Source organism: Pezoporus wallicus, unplaced genomic scaffold, assembly GCF_028554395.1.
Source record: "Pezoporus wallicus isolate ANWC-B61680 ecotype Strahan unplaced genomic scaffold, APGP_CSIRO_Pwel_v1 contig_8649, whole genome shotgun sequence".
Taxonomy (NCBI): Eukaryota; Metazoa; Chordata; class Aves; order Psittaciformes; family Psittacidae; genus Pezoporus; species Pezoporus wallicus.
In genome coordinates this window covers 83,774-103,472 of record NW_026639134.1, presented here as the reverse complement: position 1 = coordinate 103,472, position 19,699 = coordinate 83,774, and the positions used below count along the sequence as shown (strand labels likewise).

The 19,699-nt window shown below is 49.5% G+C and overlaps 2 protein-coding genes across 5 annotated transcripts; both read right to left on the bottom strand.

The window, feature by feature from the left end:
* Positions 1-8,077: 8,077 nt before the first annotated feature.
* Positions 8,078-15,591, bottom strand: LOC130601595 (T-cell surface glycoprotein CD1b-3-like). 2 transcript variants are annotated; one of them, XM_057413773.1, is made up of 7 exons: positions 15,460-15,591; positions 12,162-12,265; positions 10,695-10,952; positions 9,829-10,110; positions 9,428-9,712; positions 9,204-9,300; positions 8,078-9,073 (listed from the first exon to the last, which is right to left on the bottom strand). In XM_057413773.1, exons 2-7 carry the CDS (start codon positions 12,226-12,228, stop codon positions 9,028-9,030), a joined length of 1,035 nt encoding a protein of 344 aa, XP_057269756.1. In that variant the 5' UTR covers positions 12,229-12,265; positions 15,460-15,591; the 3' UTR covers positions 8,078-9,027. The 2 variants fall into 2 exon arrangements, with proteins under 2 accessions (XP_057269756.1, XP_057269757.1); XM_057413774.1 differs by having other exon boundaries at positions 10,695-10,949.
* On the bottom strand, positions 15,012-17,722 carry LOC130601594 (antigen-presenting glycoprotein CD1d-like). Of its 3 annotated transcripts, XM_057413772.1 has the most exons (6): positions 17,406-17,722; positions 16,837-17,094; positions 16,397-16,678; positions 15,996-16,280; positions 15,793-15,889; positions 15,012-15,620 (listed from the first exon to the last, which is right to left on the bottom strand). In XM_057413772.1, exons 1-6 carry the CDS (start codon positions 17,476-17,478, stop codon positions 15,560-15,562), a joined length of 1,056 nt encoding a protein of 351 aa, XP_057269755.1. In that variant the 5' UTR covers positions 17,479-17,722; the 3' UTR covers positions 15,012-15,559. The 3 variants fall into 3 exon arrangements, 2 of the variants coding, with proteins under 2 accessions (XP_057269755.1, XP_057269754.1); XR_008972711.1 differs by lacking the exon at positions 17,406-17,722 and having other exon boundaries at positions 15,793-15,909; positions 16,837-17,274; XM_057413771.1 differs by lacking the exon at positions 17,406-17,722 and having other exon boundaries at positions 16,837-17,274.
* Between the last annotated feature and the right edge of the window lie 1,977 nt (positions 17,723-19,699).

The window sequence follows — 19,699 nt, the reverse complement described above, 5'->3', positions numbered from 1 at the left end:
TGTCCTTTCTCAAGGTCACTAGTATGATTGTAGGACATGGCTGGATCAGAGTCCAAATGCCTATTCTTTGAATATTCTTTGATCTTCCAACTCCCATGGGGTTTGTGCCTGGCTCTGCAGCTTGTGGTTTGCAGCCAGCTGCTGATACACTGATAGTGGTGAGAAGGTTTTAAAAGCATTCAGAGACTCATTGTCTGAATGAGGGGTAAAGGGTTCACAGACCTGGTACATTTGAATCTTTTCAGTTTGTAATATCCACTGGTTAATTTGTTTTACAAGAAAGGTTTTTCCCTCGAGCTCATAAGCTTCTATTTTGTTGGTGCAAACATGCCAGTACCATGGTCTCTCAAGAGTTCTGCCTGCCGTGCCTGCCAGCACAAGATATTTCACAAAAAAAAAAAAAAAAAAAAAATTGAAATTGCAGGATATCCCACCCAAAGCAGGAGATCTCCTTGCTTTGGTATGAAATTGGAAGATTGGTATTTTCAGTATTTTTATATGCATATTTTTTCTATATACGCACATACAGAAAGAGAGAGGAAGAGGGAAATGACATGATGACAGTGAAGTCCACAGAGGTCTGATCATTCTGTACTTTGTAAAATGGTTAGACTGTGTTATCATGTCTCTATGTCTTCCCAAGACAGATGATGCAGCATGGCTCTGTGTTTTCAAACAGGCATGACAATTACAAATCATCCTTCTGATTCCTTGCCTTATCTTGAAATCTGAATTAAGGAAAACAACATTCCACCACTTCCTGTCTGAAGTTGATATTACCTCTTTCTCTGATGCATGTGTTTCTAAACTTACCTTTAAATCATTGTGCCTCTCCATCTCTGGAGGTCTTCTATACATCTGGTAATAAGAAGGAAGAGGTTTCATGGGTCTGTGTAAGCTGAGGTCTTTTACTATGTGCCTCTTGGCATAGAAACTCATAGCATGCATGTCAGTACTCCAACCTACACTAAGAACTGTTCACCAAATGGAAATCATCTGCCACTAGCTGCTTGGTTAACATAGCTCCGTACCTTTTCCATTCTTAACTAATCTCAGTTTTATATCATCCTCAGCTCCTGACTGACTTGTGTGAGAGGACCTCTGCTCTGACATACAGACACATGGTACAAAGATGCTGACACTGGTTCTGAGCTCCTTTGCTTCATTAGGGTGCCCCAAAAATCTTCTGGAGGCACTTATGGGGGCAAATCAGTTCCCACAGCTGCCTGTTCTGTCCTGCTGGAGATTAAGGCCTCTTGTTCCCTTTTTTAGAATAGAATTAGCTGAAATTAATATGCTTTGGCTTTCCAGCTGCCTCCATTCATGACCTGCTGCATTAGCTGAGACACTGAATTGATTCATCCAGAGATTACCTGGAATTGCTTTTTACTTGACTACTTTATGTCCCTCAGTTGGTTCCAGTCAGGCAATTTTCCAAATTATTTTGATAATCAGATTTTTTTATATATATAAACACAAACCTATGCATATATAAAAATACTAATATATGATATGTCATATATATCATACATATCATATATAATATCTATATAATATGTATAATATTCCTTTGCCCTTTATCTTAATTAATCTTAATTAATTTTATTATTCCGAATTTTATTTTGGAAGTGTTTCACGTTGCCCTGCTATTGAGCATTGCCCTCCATACTTCACAGCAGAATCCTGACCCAGTAAGAAAGCCTGAACTCGGAGTAAGAATACCTGACCTAGGAGTAAGAAACTTGACAGCTGCCAAGAGGGTTGTCAGCAGCTAAACCCCATTAACTCCTGTCTGCTAGTGCGTGCCAAGCATTGCATGTGTAGGTTGAATAAACCCACTTTCCATACCAGTGAATAAAATATGGCTGAGCAAGGTGAATAATAATGCTCCCCAAAAGTTTTAATTTAATTTTGCTCAAGTTATAAGCAGCTGGGTGGTGTGAAACATTTACAGCTCATTCCTTGATGAGAAGCACTAGCAGTTTAAGTTTGATAGTGGCTCACATCAAAAGCAAACCCCCTAAGCCTGTTTTTTTTCCCCAGCAGAAATAATCAATTGAGTTTTAGATAGCTCCAGATTTTAGCAAATATGGAATTTGTCTATTATTTGGCTTCAGCCTCTAGGTACAGATAAGTATGGCATTAAGACCAAGCAGTGCCTTCAGATAGCATCCTATCCCATCATTATTCACTCTGGCTCTTCCGTTTTCACCAGTGCATTTTTCTAGACATTGAAAACTTATTTTCTGAATACTTAGCAAAAATAAATCACTTTGTGTTTAAAACCCAGGACCTTTCAGTATTCTGGCTACTGACAATATTGCTGAACACAGCTGTCTTCTGCACAGTAATTCCCAGTGTCTGATAAACTGATGTGTGATCAAGCTGTGCTTGGGGGGTGGGGAGCAAAATGCTGGTTACAAGTTTTTTTATTAGATAACAAGTGTTTGGCGTATGTTCATAGGGACATTTAAGTATTGTCTCTTTTAATGTGTAGTGTATGTCCTAAAACCCTACATGTTTATGCTTTATTTCTCTGTGAGGCTGCTGAACACAGATAGCATTGTTGTGTTATCAATTACAAATTTGTTAAACCAAATAAACCATTATTTTCAACATTATCTTCTTTAAGAAGAAGCAGGATCACCTCCTCCAACCTGCTGGCCATGCTCCTTTGGTAGAGCCCAGGATGTAGTTGGCTTTCTGGGATGTGAGTGCACATTGACAGCTCACGTCCAGCTTTTCATCCACCAGAACCCTCAAGTCCCTCTCCTTAGGACTGCTCTCAATCCCTTCATCCCTCAGCCTGTATTGGTGCATCAGGTTTTGATTGATATTGATACATTGATATTGTTTGTGTTTCCCCAACCCAAATGCAGGACCTTGCACTTAGCCTTATTGAACCTCATGGGAATTACATGGGCCAACTTCTCAAGCTTGTCCAGGTCCATCTGGATGGTGTCCCATCCCTCAGGTGTGTAAAACACACCACTCAGCTTGGTGTCATCTGCAGATTTGGTGAGGGTGCACTTCACCCCAGCATGTCATTGATGAAGATACTCAACAGTTCTGGTCCTAGTATGGACCTCTGAGGGACATCATTCTCCATCTGGATATTAAGCTGTTGACCACTACCCTCTAGATGTGACCATCCAACCAATTCCTCATCCACTGAACAGTCCAGCCATCCAATTCGTATCTCTCCAATTTAGAGAGAGTGATATTGTGGGAGACCATATCAGAAGCCTAACAGAAGTTCAGATAGATGACATCTGTAGCTTTTCCCTTGTCCACGGATGTTGTAACTCCATCATAGAATGCCACTAGGCTGGCCAGGTGAGACTTGGTGAAGTCATGCTGGCTGTCTAAAATCACCTCCCTGTCCTTCATGTGCCTTGCCAGGCATGAGGTGAGTCTGACAGCTGGTAAAGCCAAGCACAGGAAGCATTTTTTGAAAACCATACTTCTGAGCGTCTCTTGGCAGTTTTAGTAGACTGATCTCAGCAGCATGGTTTTGGATACTTGATGACAGAGAAGCCGCTTCATGCAGCTGAATGGTTCCAAGTGCCTGAACATCTGCTACATATAACCATATGGAAGAAGAGTCATAGGAACTGAGGAAGGATTCTCCCCAAAGCTAGTACACTCTTGATGCCTTGTGTCTGTGGTTTATAGTGGCACAGCATTGAGGGAAGAGGGAGAAAAAACAACAGATGACCAGGGCTCATACTTGGTTTCCTCAAATAATTAGAAGTCTTGCTGTGATAAACCATGGTACAGGAAAATCCTTACAACAGGACCCCTGAGCTGAATTGGCAGATGGTATACAAGTGCAGTGCTTTGCAGGTTGTGGGGCAGATGATGTACGCTCTGGCAACCTCTTTGCTCCTTTGTAATTTCTGTGAAATCTAGCAGCTGTTGACAGCAGGCCATGACCAATAAGACCAAAAAATAAAAGTCTAACTCTAATGGGACAAAATTTAGATACAAGATCAGAGCACATTCATGGTGAAATACAGACAAAGGCAGAAAATATTTAGGGGCCATAATACTTTGTTGTTTACTACAGTGCACTAAGAACCCACGGGGTTAGGAACTGTCTTGAGGAAGCCTTGGCAAATCACAATTTGATTCATGTGCACAAAGAAAGTAAGAGCCCAGCAAAGAAATTCCCTGTGACAATTTTTTATCAAAAGTTTCTGTTTCTTGATGAAGAACTCCTGAGGAACAGAAAATTTTTCAAGAAGGGAGAGCTTTATCAGGTCTCCCTATCCAGTACACCCAAACTACATAGGACTTCCAAACAAGGCTTGATTAATGCAGTCCATCCCACCTTCTATTTAAGGATACAGAAAGATAAGAGGCTTGTTTTTATTTTCAGTCAGTGGCTCATTCTAAACTTCCATTTATTTAGAAATATGGAAAGAGAAACAAACTGTTCAGATGTCATTTTGGAGATTTTAAACCCAGAAATAAATCCTCCCATGCATAAAACAAAACAACAGGTATTTTGCCAACTCTAGAATGTCAATTTCTTGGGTGAAATTAGCACTTCCACCTCTGTTTTCACTGCAGTTTTCTTAAAACCCCTCCTGTCTTGTTACAGAATCAGTGCAAACATGAGGACAAGGTAGGGCGGGGCAAACAGTTACTAGTTTTCTCCACACCAGGTTGGTCATTTCTCTTCTCTGCAGGGCTGTCAATGCAGCATTAAAAAACCCTATCAAACCTTTACATGAACAATCACCATCCCAAAACTGGTGATACACCCCAACGTGACACAGTGGGGGAGCGGATTGACAGTAGATGATCTTTAAGGTCCTTTCCAACTGTAACCATTCTATGATTCTGTGATACAGGATCATTCTATGATTCTGTGATACAGGATTTTTTCCTTTTTTTTTTTTTTTTTTTCCAACAAATCCATGTGCCAGGCAGTCTTGCCGTGATCCCTATGTGGGAGGCATGTCCTGAAACCTGGGAGCACCTGCAAGCAGTGCCTGTGCTGGAGAAAAGGCAGAAAGGGAGAGCAAAGCTCAATTGTCTCCTGTATGTAGCGGGTGTGAGTTTTGACTATAAAAGAGGACTAAACTTCCTATTGGTGTGCTTGATTTGTGAACAGACCACTGATCACCCAGGCCTGAATAAACACAGCATCTCCTGAGCATGTGGAATAGGGTTACTGCACACCAGGTACAAATCTGCTTTTTGGACAACAGTTGATAAAGTACATAAAATTCATGTGCGTTTGACAGTGACAGCTGGAGTTGTGTATCAAAATGTTGTTTGAGGGTAAAAATATGGGAACTCAGCCATCTAAAATGAATTCTTGTTCTCCTCTTGGGTGTATTGTGAAACACTGGGGAAAATTTGGAAGAGATGCATTAACAAGGGAACAGCTTGTTAATGCAATTGTTAATATTGTAGTAAATGGTGGCCATTATTTACATATAAGTTGGAAGATGGGGGAAAAAATGGCCTGAGAAAGGGTCATTAAGGTATAACAGTATTTTGCAATTAATGTTGTTTTGTCAACATCAAGACAAATGGGATGAAGTAGCCTATGCTGATTTGTTCTTTGCTGTAAAAAATGATTGTGAAACTCAAAGAAAATGTGAAGGTCTGTTTCTAATGTAATGATGAAGGTGATGATAGGGATACAGATTCATGCTGTTGTTCAGCATGTAGCACTGAAAAAAGGTGTTTAAAATTGAGTGATGAAGGTGTACAAATGTTAGTAGCTCCACACACTGGGAATAGTCATAATGGGAAAGACAGAGTGAGCCATACTTTTAGTCCTCTACAGTAGGGGGAACCTGAGAGCAACAAAACCCTGTAAAACGTTGTCTTTGCTAGGCTGTAGTCCCAGGAGGAGATACTTGTCACCATACCACAATTGACTGACATTGAAAATAAAATTTTTAACAATTGAGAAAAAGAAGAGAAAAAGGTGATAGAAAAAGAGAAGTTAAAAAACAGAAAACAAAAAGCTGCAATCTTGGCAGCTGCATTTGCCCAAGCCCATGTGTCAGCTTGAGGTAAAGGATTTCCTAGGGGAGAGGAAGAAGAGGCGGCGGAATAGCATGTGGAAATATGATAAGATCCCAAGGAATCAATCAATGTGCCATTTGCAAAGGGCAAGGACACTGGACAAATGAGTGTCCAAAAAATAAAAGAATTAGCAAGCCTCAGGAATTACCTCCTGAAGCTGATTTACTTACGATGGAAACTGAATATGAATGATGGGAACCTAGGGCAGAAAAAGAGATCTTCCCACGGGAGCCCCTGGTTCAGTAAAATTGGGGAATGAAACTCTTAAGTTTTTAGTAGATACGGGAGCAAAATATTCTGTTATAAATACTTGTAAAGGACTCTTGAGTAAATTTGTTAAATACGTCTGTGGTTGGAGCCCAGGTAAAGCAAGAGGTTAAACCATTCTTAAAACCATTGATATGTAAACCTGGAGAAAAGACAGTGATGCGTGATTTTTCGTACTGACCAGAGTGCCCAATGATTCTTCTAGGATGTTATTTATCACATAAATTAGAAGCACAAATTAACTTTGAAACCGGAAAGTTCCAACTGAAAGTTAATTTCTCTAAAGCTAATGCTTGGCAACATCAAATACATTTACTACAGATAGAAACAGAAAACAGAGAAGTTCAAAATTGTTCCAGAAGAAGTTAGGAATGCAGGTACTCCTGTTTGTATTGGCAACCAAAAAATTGGGAAAAGCGAGAAATACTGAACTGGTAAAAATTGAATTAAAATCGGGAGTTTGGCCAGTCAGAAGGAAACAACACCCTATCAGTAGGGAAGCCAGAAGAACTTTGGAGCCAATAGTGAATAATTTCCTTAAATATGAGGAAAATGAGACATTGTCAATCCAAACATAATATTCTCATCCTTCCAGTGAAAAGCTGCATAATGAAGATAACAGACCAGTTCAAGACTTGAGAGCAGTAAATCAATTAGTAGAGGACATGAACCCACTGGGCCCTAATCCATCTACATTGTTAACCACTATTAAAAAATCAAATGCATATTTCTCTGTTTTAGACCTAAAAGATGCTTTCTTTTGCATACCTTTGGACAAAAGCCGTCAAAAGATTTTTGCCTTTGAATGAGAGGACTCATTGACTGGGAAGAGGACTCAGCTCTGCCAGATTGTATTGAATCCACCATCTTTAGAGCAATCCTGACTAAGGAGCTGGATCACTGGCTGGGTAAGGAAAGTCAAATAACCCTCCTGCAGTATGCTGATGATATTCTGCTAGGGGTAGATACTGCTGAAATATGTAAAGAAAAGACTGTTAGTCTCCTAAATTTGTCATGAACGGTTGGGTATTGTCAGAAAAGAGAGTACAAATTGCAAAACAGACTGTAATTTATCTCAGATTTGAGATTTCCCAGGGACCACAAAAACTGGGAAATGACAGAAAAGAAGCCATTTATAGACAACTCCTCTACTTCCCCTACATTCCCTGCAATCTAAAAGAGAACTAAAGGAATTTCTGGGAATGGCCAGATCGTGTCACCTTTGCATTCCAAATTTTGGTTTAATTGCAAAACCATTACATGCGGCAACCAAAGGTGCTGAAGAACTGCTAGAATGGACTCCGGAATTCAGGGGAAATTTTGATGGCATTAAATAGACCTTCATGAAAGCCCCAGCCCTAGGGCTCCCAAATCTATGATTACCCTTTGAGTTGTTTGTCCATGAAAGAGGACATGTGGCTCTGGGAGTTTGAATACCTGTGGTCCTCTGAAGAGCACCCCACATTGGAGCACATGTTCTGACAGGAACTGTGACCCCACAGGGGACCTGTGCTGGAGCAGTCCACTCCTGAAGGGCTGCACCCAATGGGAAGGACCCATGATGGGGAAGTTTATGAACGGCCGTCTGCTACGGGTGGGACACCATGCTGGAACAGGGAAATGAGCAACAGAGACAATGCATAATAAACAGATGGCAGTCCCCATTCTCCAAGTCCACTCTACTGCTTGGGAGGAGAAGGTGGAGAAGTGAACAGTGAAGTTGAGCTCAGGAATAAGAGGGGCAGCAGGGAGAGGAAGGTGGTTTTAGTTTTGTTTTTATTTCTCACTATCCTACTCTGATTTTGATTGGCAATAGATTAAGTTAATTTCCTTAAGCCAAGTCTATTTTGCCTGTGATGGTAATTGCTGAGTGACCTCCCTGTCCTTATCTTGACCCATGAGCCTTTTGTCATATTTTCTCCTCCTTTGCCCAGTTGAGGAAAGGCAGTAATAAAGCAGCTTGGTGGGTAGCTAGCCAAGGTCAACCTGCCGCACCCCCTTCTTGGGAGCATGTCACTCAAATACAGAGTCCCCTAGAGCCTCAGCATGGCTTTTCATAGGCGTCAGGCATACTGGGAGGGTGACTGTTCCCCATCACTCCAGCTTTTGCAGGGGCAGGAGTCAGGAGTGGAGGAGATCCCAACCCAAGACCAACCTGGACAGAGGATGAGATCAGCACTGTAGCTGGAGCAGCTTTGCAACTGCTTGAAACACCTCCCCGTGTCAGGAGATTGGAAATGCCACTTGGGACCTCCCCTCCCCATTCTGTCCCCAGTGAAACAGCTCAGATTCCTCCATCTCTCCGTTTTGTGGCCTGCTCCATCCCCCATGCCACTCAGTGTCCCCACACTGGTTTGGCCTGGGTCAGGGTTAGGGACAGACACTGTCCACAGGGATGCCGAGATGTGGGAGAGGTTGGCAGATGAATTGCTCCTCCTGATGTGCCAGGGAAATCGGCCAGTGTCCACAAAAAGGGATAGTCTTCCTGGCCATAATGTGGGGTCTCTGAGGTTCACTGGATGGTTTGCTCGGGTGACCTCATGAGGGGGAAGGAGAGTGAGAGCCATAGGAGCCATGTGCAGCTGAGGAAGTTTGTTTAATATAGTGGTTTTCCAGAGCAAATCCCTGTTGTTGCTGATGCATCAGGGATGGGACATAAGCATGGAGAGCTGGTAGTGAGGATATCATTGCTGGGCAGGCAGCCAGGTCTCAAATAGTGAATTCCTGGGTCTCCCATGTGGCCTCGGCACCTTTCCTGCAAGGAGGGAGGCACCGTGAACTCAGGACTGGGAAGATTCATCTGTGTAGAGCTGTTACTGCTGAAACCCCTGGCCTTCCCCAACTTCCCATGACCGCAGGAGCAGCTGCGGGGAGGGAGACCTCACCTGCACTTCCACCACCAAACCACCCCACCAAAGGCTATGGCCACAAGGAGCAGCACTGTGATGATGATGCTGACCGTTGGAGCTGTGCTGAGGTTTTCTAGGACAGAAAGAGAAGAGGGTGGCTCTGTGACTGTGATAGCACCAAGCTGGAGCTGCCCCTCGCAGGGCCAGTGGCTGCTAACTGCAACCTGTGCTCCATTCCTGTCCCCATGGGTGTTACCTACCCCACGGGATGAGGAGGGTGCGGGTGCCCAGGCTGCGGTGGCGCACACGGCAGGCGTAGCTGTGCCCGTCATGGGGAAACACAGCCAGGACGCTGCGGAGCTGGTAGGTGAGGTCAGCATTGGGCAGGATGGCACTGGTGTTGAGAGCCGGGCCTGGTGGCACCTCCTGGCCATCCCGCAGCCACGCCACACTGATTGACCGTGGGTAGAAGCCGGTGACACGGCAAACCAGCAGGAGCTGGGCTGGGCTGGGCGTGTGGGCGAAGACTGTGGCCAGGGGAGGCTCTGGAGGGCAAGAGCAAAGGGGTTGGGGGAGCCCCGGTGGAACAACGCTTGTTTGCAGTGTGTGTGTGGGGCTTTGTGGTGGCCGTGCCAGGGTGCCAGGGTCAGGGCGGTCTCACCTTGTCTCTCCAGATCAGCCCTTCCGTAGTTGCACAGGGTGAGCATGTAGCTCGGGCAGAAGGTGGAGAGGAGGTGTACCAGCAACACTGTGATGGCTTTTTTGCTGGTGAGGCCATAGCTGGTCAGCTCTGCTAGGGTGGATGGCCGCTGGGGCTCCCAGTGCTGCCTCTCCACGTTGAAAGAAATGAGGTCTCTGCCACCTTCTCCGACATCCATGAAGCCCCGGCTTGTCTTATTGGGGTGCAGCACACAGCCTGCACGGATCTGGATTACAAATGGGTCTGCAGAGCCAGAAGAAAAGTCCCATGAGTGTGTGGTACATGGGTGCACAAAGCTGGGTATGGCTGGAGTCATGTGCAGGGGTGTGATGGGGTGTGATGAGCAGCAGTGTGTGATGGCAGCAGGGTGCAATGGGCAGGAGGGCATGGGACCATGCTTCAGAAAGCCCCAGGAAACGCTGCAAGCCCTCAGTGCCCTTGGAAGGCTGGAGTGGACACAGGCACAATTAGTGCGGGATGTTTGCTCAAACAGAATATTGTCCTCCCAAATATTTGTCCTCAAATTTCTTTTTCCCTGATCTGTGCTGTGTGGGTCTGGCAGCCCCAGTAGATTTGGTGGCCATTCCACAGTGCACAGAGGCATTCTTCCATGACAGACAGCAGGAGGCATGAGGGGTGTTTTTGGCATGCTGTCCTGCCCAGCCCTGCTGGTCATGTGCCCTGGCAGCCGCAGCATTTCCCATTACCCTTTCAGGAGTTGTTCAACCCTATGAGACTCCACAAGTGCCACCCCAGTGGAGATGAGGACACAGCCGCAACCCAGGGAAAAGGACTGGGGCTCTGGCTGAGGCTGTCCCCATACTCACAGTCTAGCTGCACCTGCTGGGCCGTTTTGTGCACATATTGGATGAAATTGCGCAGAAAGAATTTTAAGTGGGACTTGATCTTCTCTGCATCACCCTCAGCTGTTGCCTGGCTGGCCCAGGGCCAATGGAAATGGATGCTCCAGTTGCCAGGATCCAGTGCCAAGATGGCCACATCCTCCAGGAGAGTCACCATTGATACGTCAGCAGAGCTGATGGTGAAGACACTGGTGTGGAGCAGCTGAAGAAACTGTGGCTCTGCTGGGAAAGAGGGTGGGGATGGGAAAGATGAGTGGGGAGGCTGAAGTGGAAACAGGGGATTCAAACTAGATATAAGGAAGAGATTTTTTATGGTAAGGATGGTGAAACACTGGCAGAAGTTGCCCACAGAGGTGGTAGATGCTCCATCACCAGAAACATTCAAGGGTAGGTTGGATGGAGCTATGAGCAACCTGAGCATGTTGAAGATGTCCCTACTTATTGCAGGGGATTTGACTAGATGGCCTTTAATATCCCTTCCAACCCAAACTATTCTATGATTCTATAAAGCATATGCTATTCTGTGAAGTGTACCTCTTCAGCCTGCTCAGAGTTACTTTTCTGTCTGAACTTCCTCTGCCTCCACTATTCTTTTTTCTTCCCTATTTCACATTCAATGAGGTGTATCTCTCCCATACACGATTTCAGGCACCTCATCCTCTTCCAGCCCCTCCTCCCTCCTGCCCAGCACCTGCTGTCTGGCTGTGCAGAGCAGATGGTGGGGGTACATCAGTGCTTGTTTGGGGTGATACTCCCCCCAGAAGAAGCACCCATGCCAGGACCCTTATCTGCCAGACACCTGCACACAGCACAGAGGATGTAGAGGATGGAGAATGGAAAAGGACATTTTGTACAAGTCTGGGGGCTCTCAGCATCAATAGCTTAAGGACACAGAACACTGACAGGTGCAGGAGAGTAGCCCAGCCCAGAGATCAATCCTGCATTCTCATGTCTACTGCTGTTCACCGTCAGAAATGTGAGCTCTCACAGGGCTGTGGGGAAATGCTGTGTGTGACAGCAGCACCTGAAACACACTTATGAAGGTGCAGCTCCCCAACAAACAAGGGTCTGCTGTAAGAGGCCCACAGCACCATGTAGGGCTGAGACACCCTTGGCACCCACAGGCTCCTTGAAGGAGAAAGGCACTACTGGGAGAACCCCAACACCCAGGCCTGACTGGGGACCCCTGGCCTCACTTCTGCTTGAGTATCCAAGCCTCTGTGCTGGAGCCAGTGTGCCATGAAGCCCTGAACTGGAGGCAGGAATAGAGAAGGTTGTCTGGAACAGGGCACCATTGGGTGCTGTGCAGTTGGGGGGGGGGGGGGGGGGTTGGTGCTGGGGATCATCCACGCTATACAAGGGACAGTGGCCTGGTGGCCTGGCTGTGTGGGGGGATGAATGTGGTTCGGGTGAGCTGGGGTGCTCACTTACCCTCTGGGTCTGCCCACATCCCAGGGAGAAGGAGCAGAAGAAAGAGGAAGAGATGACAGGACTGCATGGTGCAGGCAGCAAGGCTGAAGCAGCACAAACAATGACTGTGGGAAGAGGAAGAACTTGCAGCGTCCTACCCTTGCACTCAGCCCGGCACCCACAGCGGCAGCTCCCCACCAATGGGACTGGTGCAGACACATCAAGGGGAACCCAGAGGTCCTGAGCTGGGAGCCTCCTACTGGTGGGGGCTGGGGTCACGTGGGCTGGAGGAAAGCTGAACTAAGGTCTTGAGCACCAAGTATCGTGAGAGGCTGGGGTGGTGTCCTGGGTTCATCAGTAGCAGTCATGTTTCTCCTTCGTGGTAGCTGGTGCAGTGCTGTGTTTTGACTTTTGGCCTGGGAACAGAGCTGATAGCGATGTTTTGCTTTAGCCAAGGACTTTGTGAGCCTCATGCTCTGCCAGGGAGGAGGGGAAGCTGGGAGGAAGCAGAGACAGGACACCAGACCCAAGCTAGCCAAAGAGGTATTCCATACCACAGCACGTCATGCCCAGGATGTAACTGGGAGTTAGCCGGAAGGGCTGGTAGACTGCAGGGTTGGAGGAGGTATCAGTCAGTGCTTGGTCGGGTTGGGGAGGGCAAGAAGGGGGGGGAAGTGAGTGAACAAGCTGTCTGCCTGGTTTTAAACCACGACAGGTGGGGACACCCTGGCCAGGAGGAGAGGGCAGAGAAAGGGAGGCACAGGAAAAGGCACAAGGAGAAGATGGATGCTCAAGGACCCAGTCTGTGTCCCCCTTACTTGTCCTCCACACTAATGGTGTGTCACCACTGTCCCTGTTCCTGTAGGGTGCATGGGCACTCATGCAGCTGATGATGGTTTTGGGTTATAGCTGTGGGCGGACAAAGACAGCCATGGTCCTGTCAGTGGAGAAGTGATGCTTTGGGTCAGCATTAGGCACCTTGGTGCTCAGGTTGAGTGCTGGACCCGGCAGAACTTCTGGGGAAAAAGGAGGGGAAAAGAAGGAGAAGAAAAAGTCTGCTGCATGACTCCATCTCAGGTGTCCTAAGCTGTGGTGGGAACATGGGGAAGGCCCATATGGGGCTGCTGTGGGCTGACTTCCAGCACCCCAAGACACTGAGTCAGGCTTGGAGAGACAAGGACACCAAACCCCTTCCCTTCTGTGGAGCTGTCCCACAGAGAAGTTGGCATGCTGTGGTGGCCTGGCAGGCCCAGAAATGGCACCAACTTCCCCAGCAGCTCACCTCGGCACCCCCAGGGGATGTCCAGCCATGCCACCACAATGGCCACATCCCTGCCAGTAGGGCCACCAGTTGCTGGGGTCAGAGGAGGCTGCTTGGCTGGTGGGATGGCAAAGCACAGCCATGGGGGAAATGAGGGAAGTGGGGGAAAGGGGCAGGGGGCTTTTGTCCTTGCAGTGCTATGGGGTGACCATTTGTCCTCCCCTATAAGGGTGACTTTTGGTCACTTCTTGCTGAGCAGCTGATAGGCCATTAGCAGGTCTCTGCCTTGTGCATGAGCTATCACTGGTGGCTGAGTAGCGTGTAGGGCAGGTGCAGCACCTGACTTTGCTCAGAGGTGTTCGTCCCCCACATATTTCCCCCCACATCTCTCCCACTGTTGCAGTGGACCAGAAATTTTGCTTTGGCTCTTCCTTTTCTCTATTGAATGTGCTTGACCTCATGGTTTTTTTTCCCTCCACTTCCTTGCCTGCTGTAGCAGAGGTCACAACTGCTGCCTCCTTGATATTGTCACTCCCTTTGTTAGTTGGTTCTTACAGTCTTCCCAGGTGACCGCAGGTCCACCCCCACCAAGTCCCTATAGGACTTTACAGTTCCACCTCATGTAACTACTCCTCCTCTCAGACCCCACTGGTAACACCGGTCCTTGCAGTCCCCTCAGGTTGCCAGTGGTCCTTGCAGTCCACTCTCAAGTGAGGGCTGTAACCCCTCCTAGTCCCAGAGCTGTGCTGGGTGAGTTGGGGCACAGTGTGCAGGGCTGAAGTGCCTCTGGGTGCTGCACTGAGTGTGAGGGCACCAGCACCCCCCTGTCCAGGCTGAAACACCTCAATACCCTCTTGAAATGCTTGGGGCTTCTGTGTGTGTATTTGTAGGGTCTCTTGTAGGGTCTCAGCCCGGAGGTGAGACCTGCGAGCAGCTTGAAGTTTCATCTGTGTGTCCTAGTTCAGCAAGGGCTCAGAGAGACTCAGCATCACTCCTCCTCCAGTGAGGCTCTTGAGCCCCGCACATGTCATGAATCAACAGATGACTCCGGCTGTCAGGAAAATTCAGTCATGCCCACAGCACTGTGGTTCACAGGGTTTGGCCAGGGGAGAATAAGCCCTTCTAGAGTTGTGGTGCATGTGGCCACAGGCCAGCTGGGTTTTCTTCTGCTTCAGCTAATAGTCGGCTCACACGTGGCTGCCAGAGACTTGTCCCTTGAAAATTTGCCAGGAAGTTGCCATATGAAACCAAACCCTTTGAAACAGCACGTTCAAGCCTGTGGTTGGTTGGGCGCGCAAACTAAATTCCTTTTCATGCCTTTCTGAACTCCGTTGTCCCCATTCGGAGGCTGGCTCCCTTTTCTCCTTAACTGGGAGGCTTGGGGCACCTTATACCCATGTGCACAGTTGTTTATCTCCATGGCATATGTAAGAATGTGTTTGTATATCCAAACACACCCTTTTTTTTTTTTTCTCTTTCCTTGCTTTGGCATGTCCTGCAATTAGCACCAATAATTCAGTAGTGCTCCAGCTTCCATTTGCAGCTGGTAAAAACCTCTCCAAGCCCATCCAAACCCCGATGTAAAGCACCTGTTCTTAGTGAAAACATGAATGTTTTAATTTTCATTTTACACACATCTGCAGCTCCCATGGATGACATCAGAGTTTCAGTGTTACCCAGCACTTTGTAAAATCCTTTGCAGCAGGTGCTGTTAGTCTGTGTAGAACAGTTCAGTCTCAGCACAAATACTTCTGGAATATGGTTAATAAAAGCAGCTTTCAGGAAAAGGAAATACTAGAAAGCAATAGTAGAAGGGCACACCTTACTGCTTACTGATGAATGTGTTATTGTACCAGAACTGGGAGAAATTGCCACTGGGCAATGGGGTGCCGTAAAGAGCTTCAGTGGGTGCACGCGCGGTGCCACAAGGTAAGAGATGATTGTGCGCAATGAGTGAGAAGGTCTTAGATTCGTATACTTGTCTGCTTAGCAAATTGAATTGGGTAACAAGTCCCCCCAGGCCTTCCCCCCTGTGCCTCTGAGCCAAGTTGATCTTACACTTGGAAGTGCCCCAAATGTTGTCAAAGCACTAGAAGGTAGAGTTTCTGTCCCTGGGAGTGTGGTGGAAGGAGGGAGGGGCTGTTGGCTCCCTTCAGGGCTAAGCTTCTTTGCTCAGGATGGAGTTCCTGGACTCGGATACTTCCATCTGCTGGTGTTTTCTGGAACGAGAGGGAGAAGACTCATGGGTACTCCATGGAAGAGACCTTGTGGGGTGTGGACAATGGCTAGTAGAGCCACAGCAGGAGCGTCAGTGCTAAGTACAGCAGTCCACTGGGGCATTTCCTCCACTCCTCTCCCAGTGCTGCTCTGTGGGGCAAAAAGTGGCCTCACCTGCATCTCCACACCCAATGTGCTATGACAGCTGCCGCCACCAAGGCTGCCAGCAGCCCAGCCCCGAGCCCTGCGATCAGGACAATCTCTGCATTCCCTGGGAAACACAAGCAGACACTGCCATGAGCTTTCCCCGCTTTGTTCCATCCCATGGAACAGGGTGGCCCAGGACCCCCATCCCTGTCCCCATGGGTGTTACCTACCCCACGGGATGAGGAGGGTGCGGGTGCCCAGGCTGCGGTGGCGCACACGGCAGGCGTAGCTGTGCCCGTCATGGGGAAACACAGCCAGGACGCTGCGGAGCTGGTAGGTGAGGTCAGCATTGGGCAGGATGGCACTGGTGTTGAGAGCCGGGCCTGGTGGCACCTCCTGGCCATCCCGCAGCCACGCCACGCTGATGGACCGTGGGTAGAAGCCGGTGACACGGCAAACCAGCAGGAGCTGGGCTGGGCTGGGCGTGTAGGCGAAGACTGTGGCCAGGGGAGGCTCTGGAGGGCAAGAGCAAAGGGGTTGGGGGAGCCCTGGTGGAACAACGCTTGTTTGCAGTGTGTGTGTGGGGCTTTGTGGTGGCCGTGCCAGGGTGCCAGGGTCAGGGTGGTCTCACCTTGTCTCTCCAGAGCTGCCTTCCCATAGTGCACTAACACTTCCATGTCATCAACGCAGGTCTCGTTGAAGAAGACTTCCACTAGCTCACTGAAGGCGGTATAGTTCTGGAGAGAAGCCTGGACGTACCGTGAGAGGCTGGTGTCTTGGGAGACAACCCAGGTGGCATTGTCCATGTCAAAGCTGAGGAAGTCCTGGCCATTGTAGGCCACATAGGCGAAGGCTCGCGAGGTCCTGTTGGGGTACATCTCACAGCCTGCCATGCACTGGGCCACAAACGGGTCTGGAGGGGCAGAAAGGAGAGAGAGGTTGTATGAGGGGCTGGGAACTGCCTTCCTCTGGATGTGGCCACTATCTCCCGTGCAGCTTGAGCACAGCCAGATCCATCTCATTTCCCCGGTGCTGTTCAGAGAAGGGGAGCAGAGAAGACTCGATACTCACAGGGCACATTCTTCTCAATTGCACCTTCGCTGATCAGGTGGATGAACTGCTGCAAATAGATCCTGATCATGTTCTGAATGGTGTCCCAGTCACTGCGGGGCAGGGCTGGGTGCACCCAGGGCTGGTAGAAGCGGATGGACCAGGTGTGCTTATCAAGAGAACCAAGCTCGATATCTTGCAGCAGTCCCAGCCCCTCTGTATCCACAAAGGATGCGTTTTGGAAAAAGGAGGTCTGGAGCAGCCGAACAGTGATGGACCCTACATGAGAAAGGAGCCTCAGGGGGAAACGGGAGTGGGAGTAGAGGGCTGGGAAAAGTGTGGGGGCTAAGGGATGGGTTGTCAGGGTTGCAGGAACCTGCAGGCCTTGCATAAACCCCCTGCATCCTTGCCAGGTAGAGCTCCCACCCCCTGCATGTACCTCTGGTGGGTGTATTGCTGCAGGAGGTGCGTGGAGCAGGAAGGGGTGAGGAGGAAAGTGCCCAAGGCAGGCGGGGAGCAGAAAGCCTGTTGTCCATGGGGTCCCAAAGGGGCATGGGAGCAGGTGTGGATGAGCCAGAGCTGTCACTTACCATCCAGGTCTGCCCATGTCCCAGAGAGGTGGAAGACGCAGAGGAGGAAGAGGCAGCAGCAACAGGGCTGCATGGAGCCAGCAGCGAGGCCCTGAGCATGCAGTATTGAGAGCAGTGGCAGGAGAAAGGGACTGTGAGAGATGTGGCTACACACTTCTCCTTAGCATGGCTCTGCCTGGGCAGGTCTGCTGATGCTAGTGGTCCTGGCAGCCAATGGGTCTGGCAATGAGGTTTTGGGGAGGGCCCTGAGGTTCCTGCTTGGGGTGGGCTGGTCTATGGCTTGAGTTCTGTTGGGACCTGGGTGGCAATGAGGCCATCCCACTGACTGTGGGAAGGGGTCCCTCACGTCTGCAGCAGCACCTTGACAATCAGGGCAGCGTGGGTGAACTGATCCCTCTTTTCTATCCCCGTTGTAGGTGGATGTGCCACCTGGCCATCGGCTTCATCCACTGTCCCTGACAGGAGTGCCCCTCGGTGCCACTTATGCCCGGCATGCCTGGCCCTGCATGGCGCAGATATACGTCTCTACTCTGATCTGCTACTTAACTGGGGGATTGGCCCTGACGTGGATGTTTTTCCTGCCGGGAAGGCAAACCGTATTCTCACAGCCCAGCTGCAGGCCTGTGCTCCCCATGCCCCCAGGCTGTGCACTGGCCCCATGCCTCTTTGTCACCTCCCAGATCTCCATGGCCTGGCCATGCTGATGAGCTGCTGATAGAAGCTGGTACTGTGTCAAAGCAACAGGAGCAGAGGTGGGCCAGGGGTGTGGACAAAGACTGTGGCCATGAATGGCTCTGGGGGATGAGAATGGGGAGAGCTGATGATATCCCCTGACCCCTCAGCACCACTGTCCTGATCCGGGGGAAGGGGCTTCCCAGGCAGGTGGTCATGAGCAGCTCCAGCGTGGGCTGTGGCCACGACATCAGGGATGGTGCAGACAGGGCTGGAGGAGACATCTGCTCCAGGAGTTCCTCTTGGGGCACAGGCAGTCGATGGGCTGGAGGAGCTGTAGTGCGATGGTCCTCAAGGGCAGAGATGGGCTGTGGGGCCTGGAAGGGGCTGTTTCCCACTGGACAGACATTGGACAGCATGTGGAGTGGCGGCACTTGGCTGGGCAGGATCCTCAAGCTGGGACAGGGATGGGACCATGGTTCACCCCCACTCCAAAGCCCATTCCAGGGGCCTGCTGTGGATGAGCAGCCTCCCTATTTCTATGGAACACCACGCAAGCCATGGGGCCTGGGAGCTGCCTCTCCCCTTTGCCGCACCTCGCAGTGCTGGGGAGCCCAGACTCTCCCATAGACGCTTCCAAGAGAGTGCCTGGGGCTGGGCTGCAGCCTGGCACTCCCCTTTCTTCCCACCCACTTCAGTGGGGAACCCTGTCCCCCTCCTCAAGTGCCCCCTAAGCATGGGAGCAGGAATGGCGGGGATCATCTCCCTGCTCTGTCTCCACTGTCACCACTGTCCAGCACTGGAAGGACAATGGGGTGACTAGAGCTGGCCTCACCCGCACAACGTCCCTTATTCACTGCTCCTCGTTGGCTGTCTTGTGGCATCTCTCCTCACCCTACAGTTTCTCTTCCCCTTTCTTGGGAGTGCTCATGTTGGGGGGCAAAGGCAGAACTGAATCCACAGCCAAGGGGAAGTTTGAGGGGTTGCACTGATAACTTCCAAACACCAGCAGGGCTGAGGTGTCCCCTCTGCAATGTGGCAGGATGCCATGAGACCCAAGCACAACTTGGTTCAAGCCTGCTGCATGTCTCCATCTCAGGTGTCCTAAGCTGTGGTGGGAACATGGGGAAGGCCCATATGGGGCTGCTGTGGGCTGACTTCCAGCACCCCAAGACACTGAGTCAGGCTTGGAGAGACAAGGACACCAAACCCCTTCCCTTCTGTGGAGCTGTCCCACAGAGAAGTTGGCATGCTGTGGTGGCCTGGCAGGCCCAGAAATGGCACCAACTTCCCCAGCAGCTCACCTCGGCACCCCCAGGGGATGTCCAGCCATGCCACCACAATGGCCACATCCCTGCCAGTAGGGCCACCAGTTGCTGGGGTCAGAGGAGGCTGCTTGGCTGGTGGGATGGCAAAGCACAGCCATGGGGGAAATGAGGGAAGTGGGGGAAATTTTGCTTTGGCTCTTCCTTTTCTCTATCGAATGTGCTTGACCTCATGGTTTTTTTTCCCTCCACTTCCTTGCCTGCTGTAGCAGAGGTCACAACTGCTGCCTCCTTGATATTGTCACTCCCTTTGTTAGTTGGTTCTTACAGTCTTCCCAGGTGACCGCAGGTCCACCC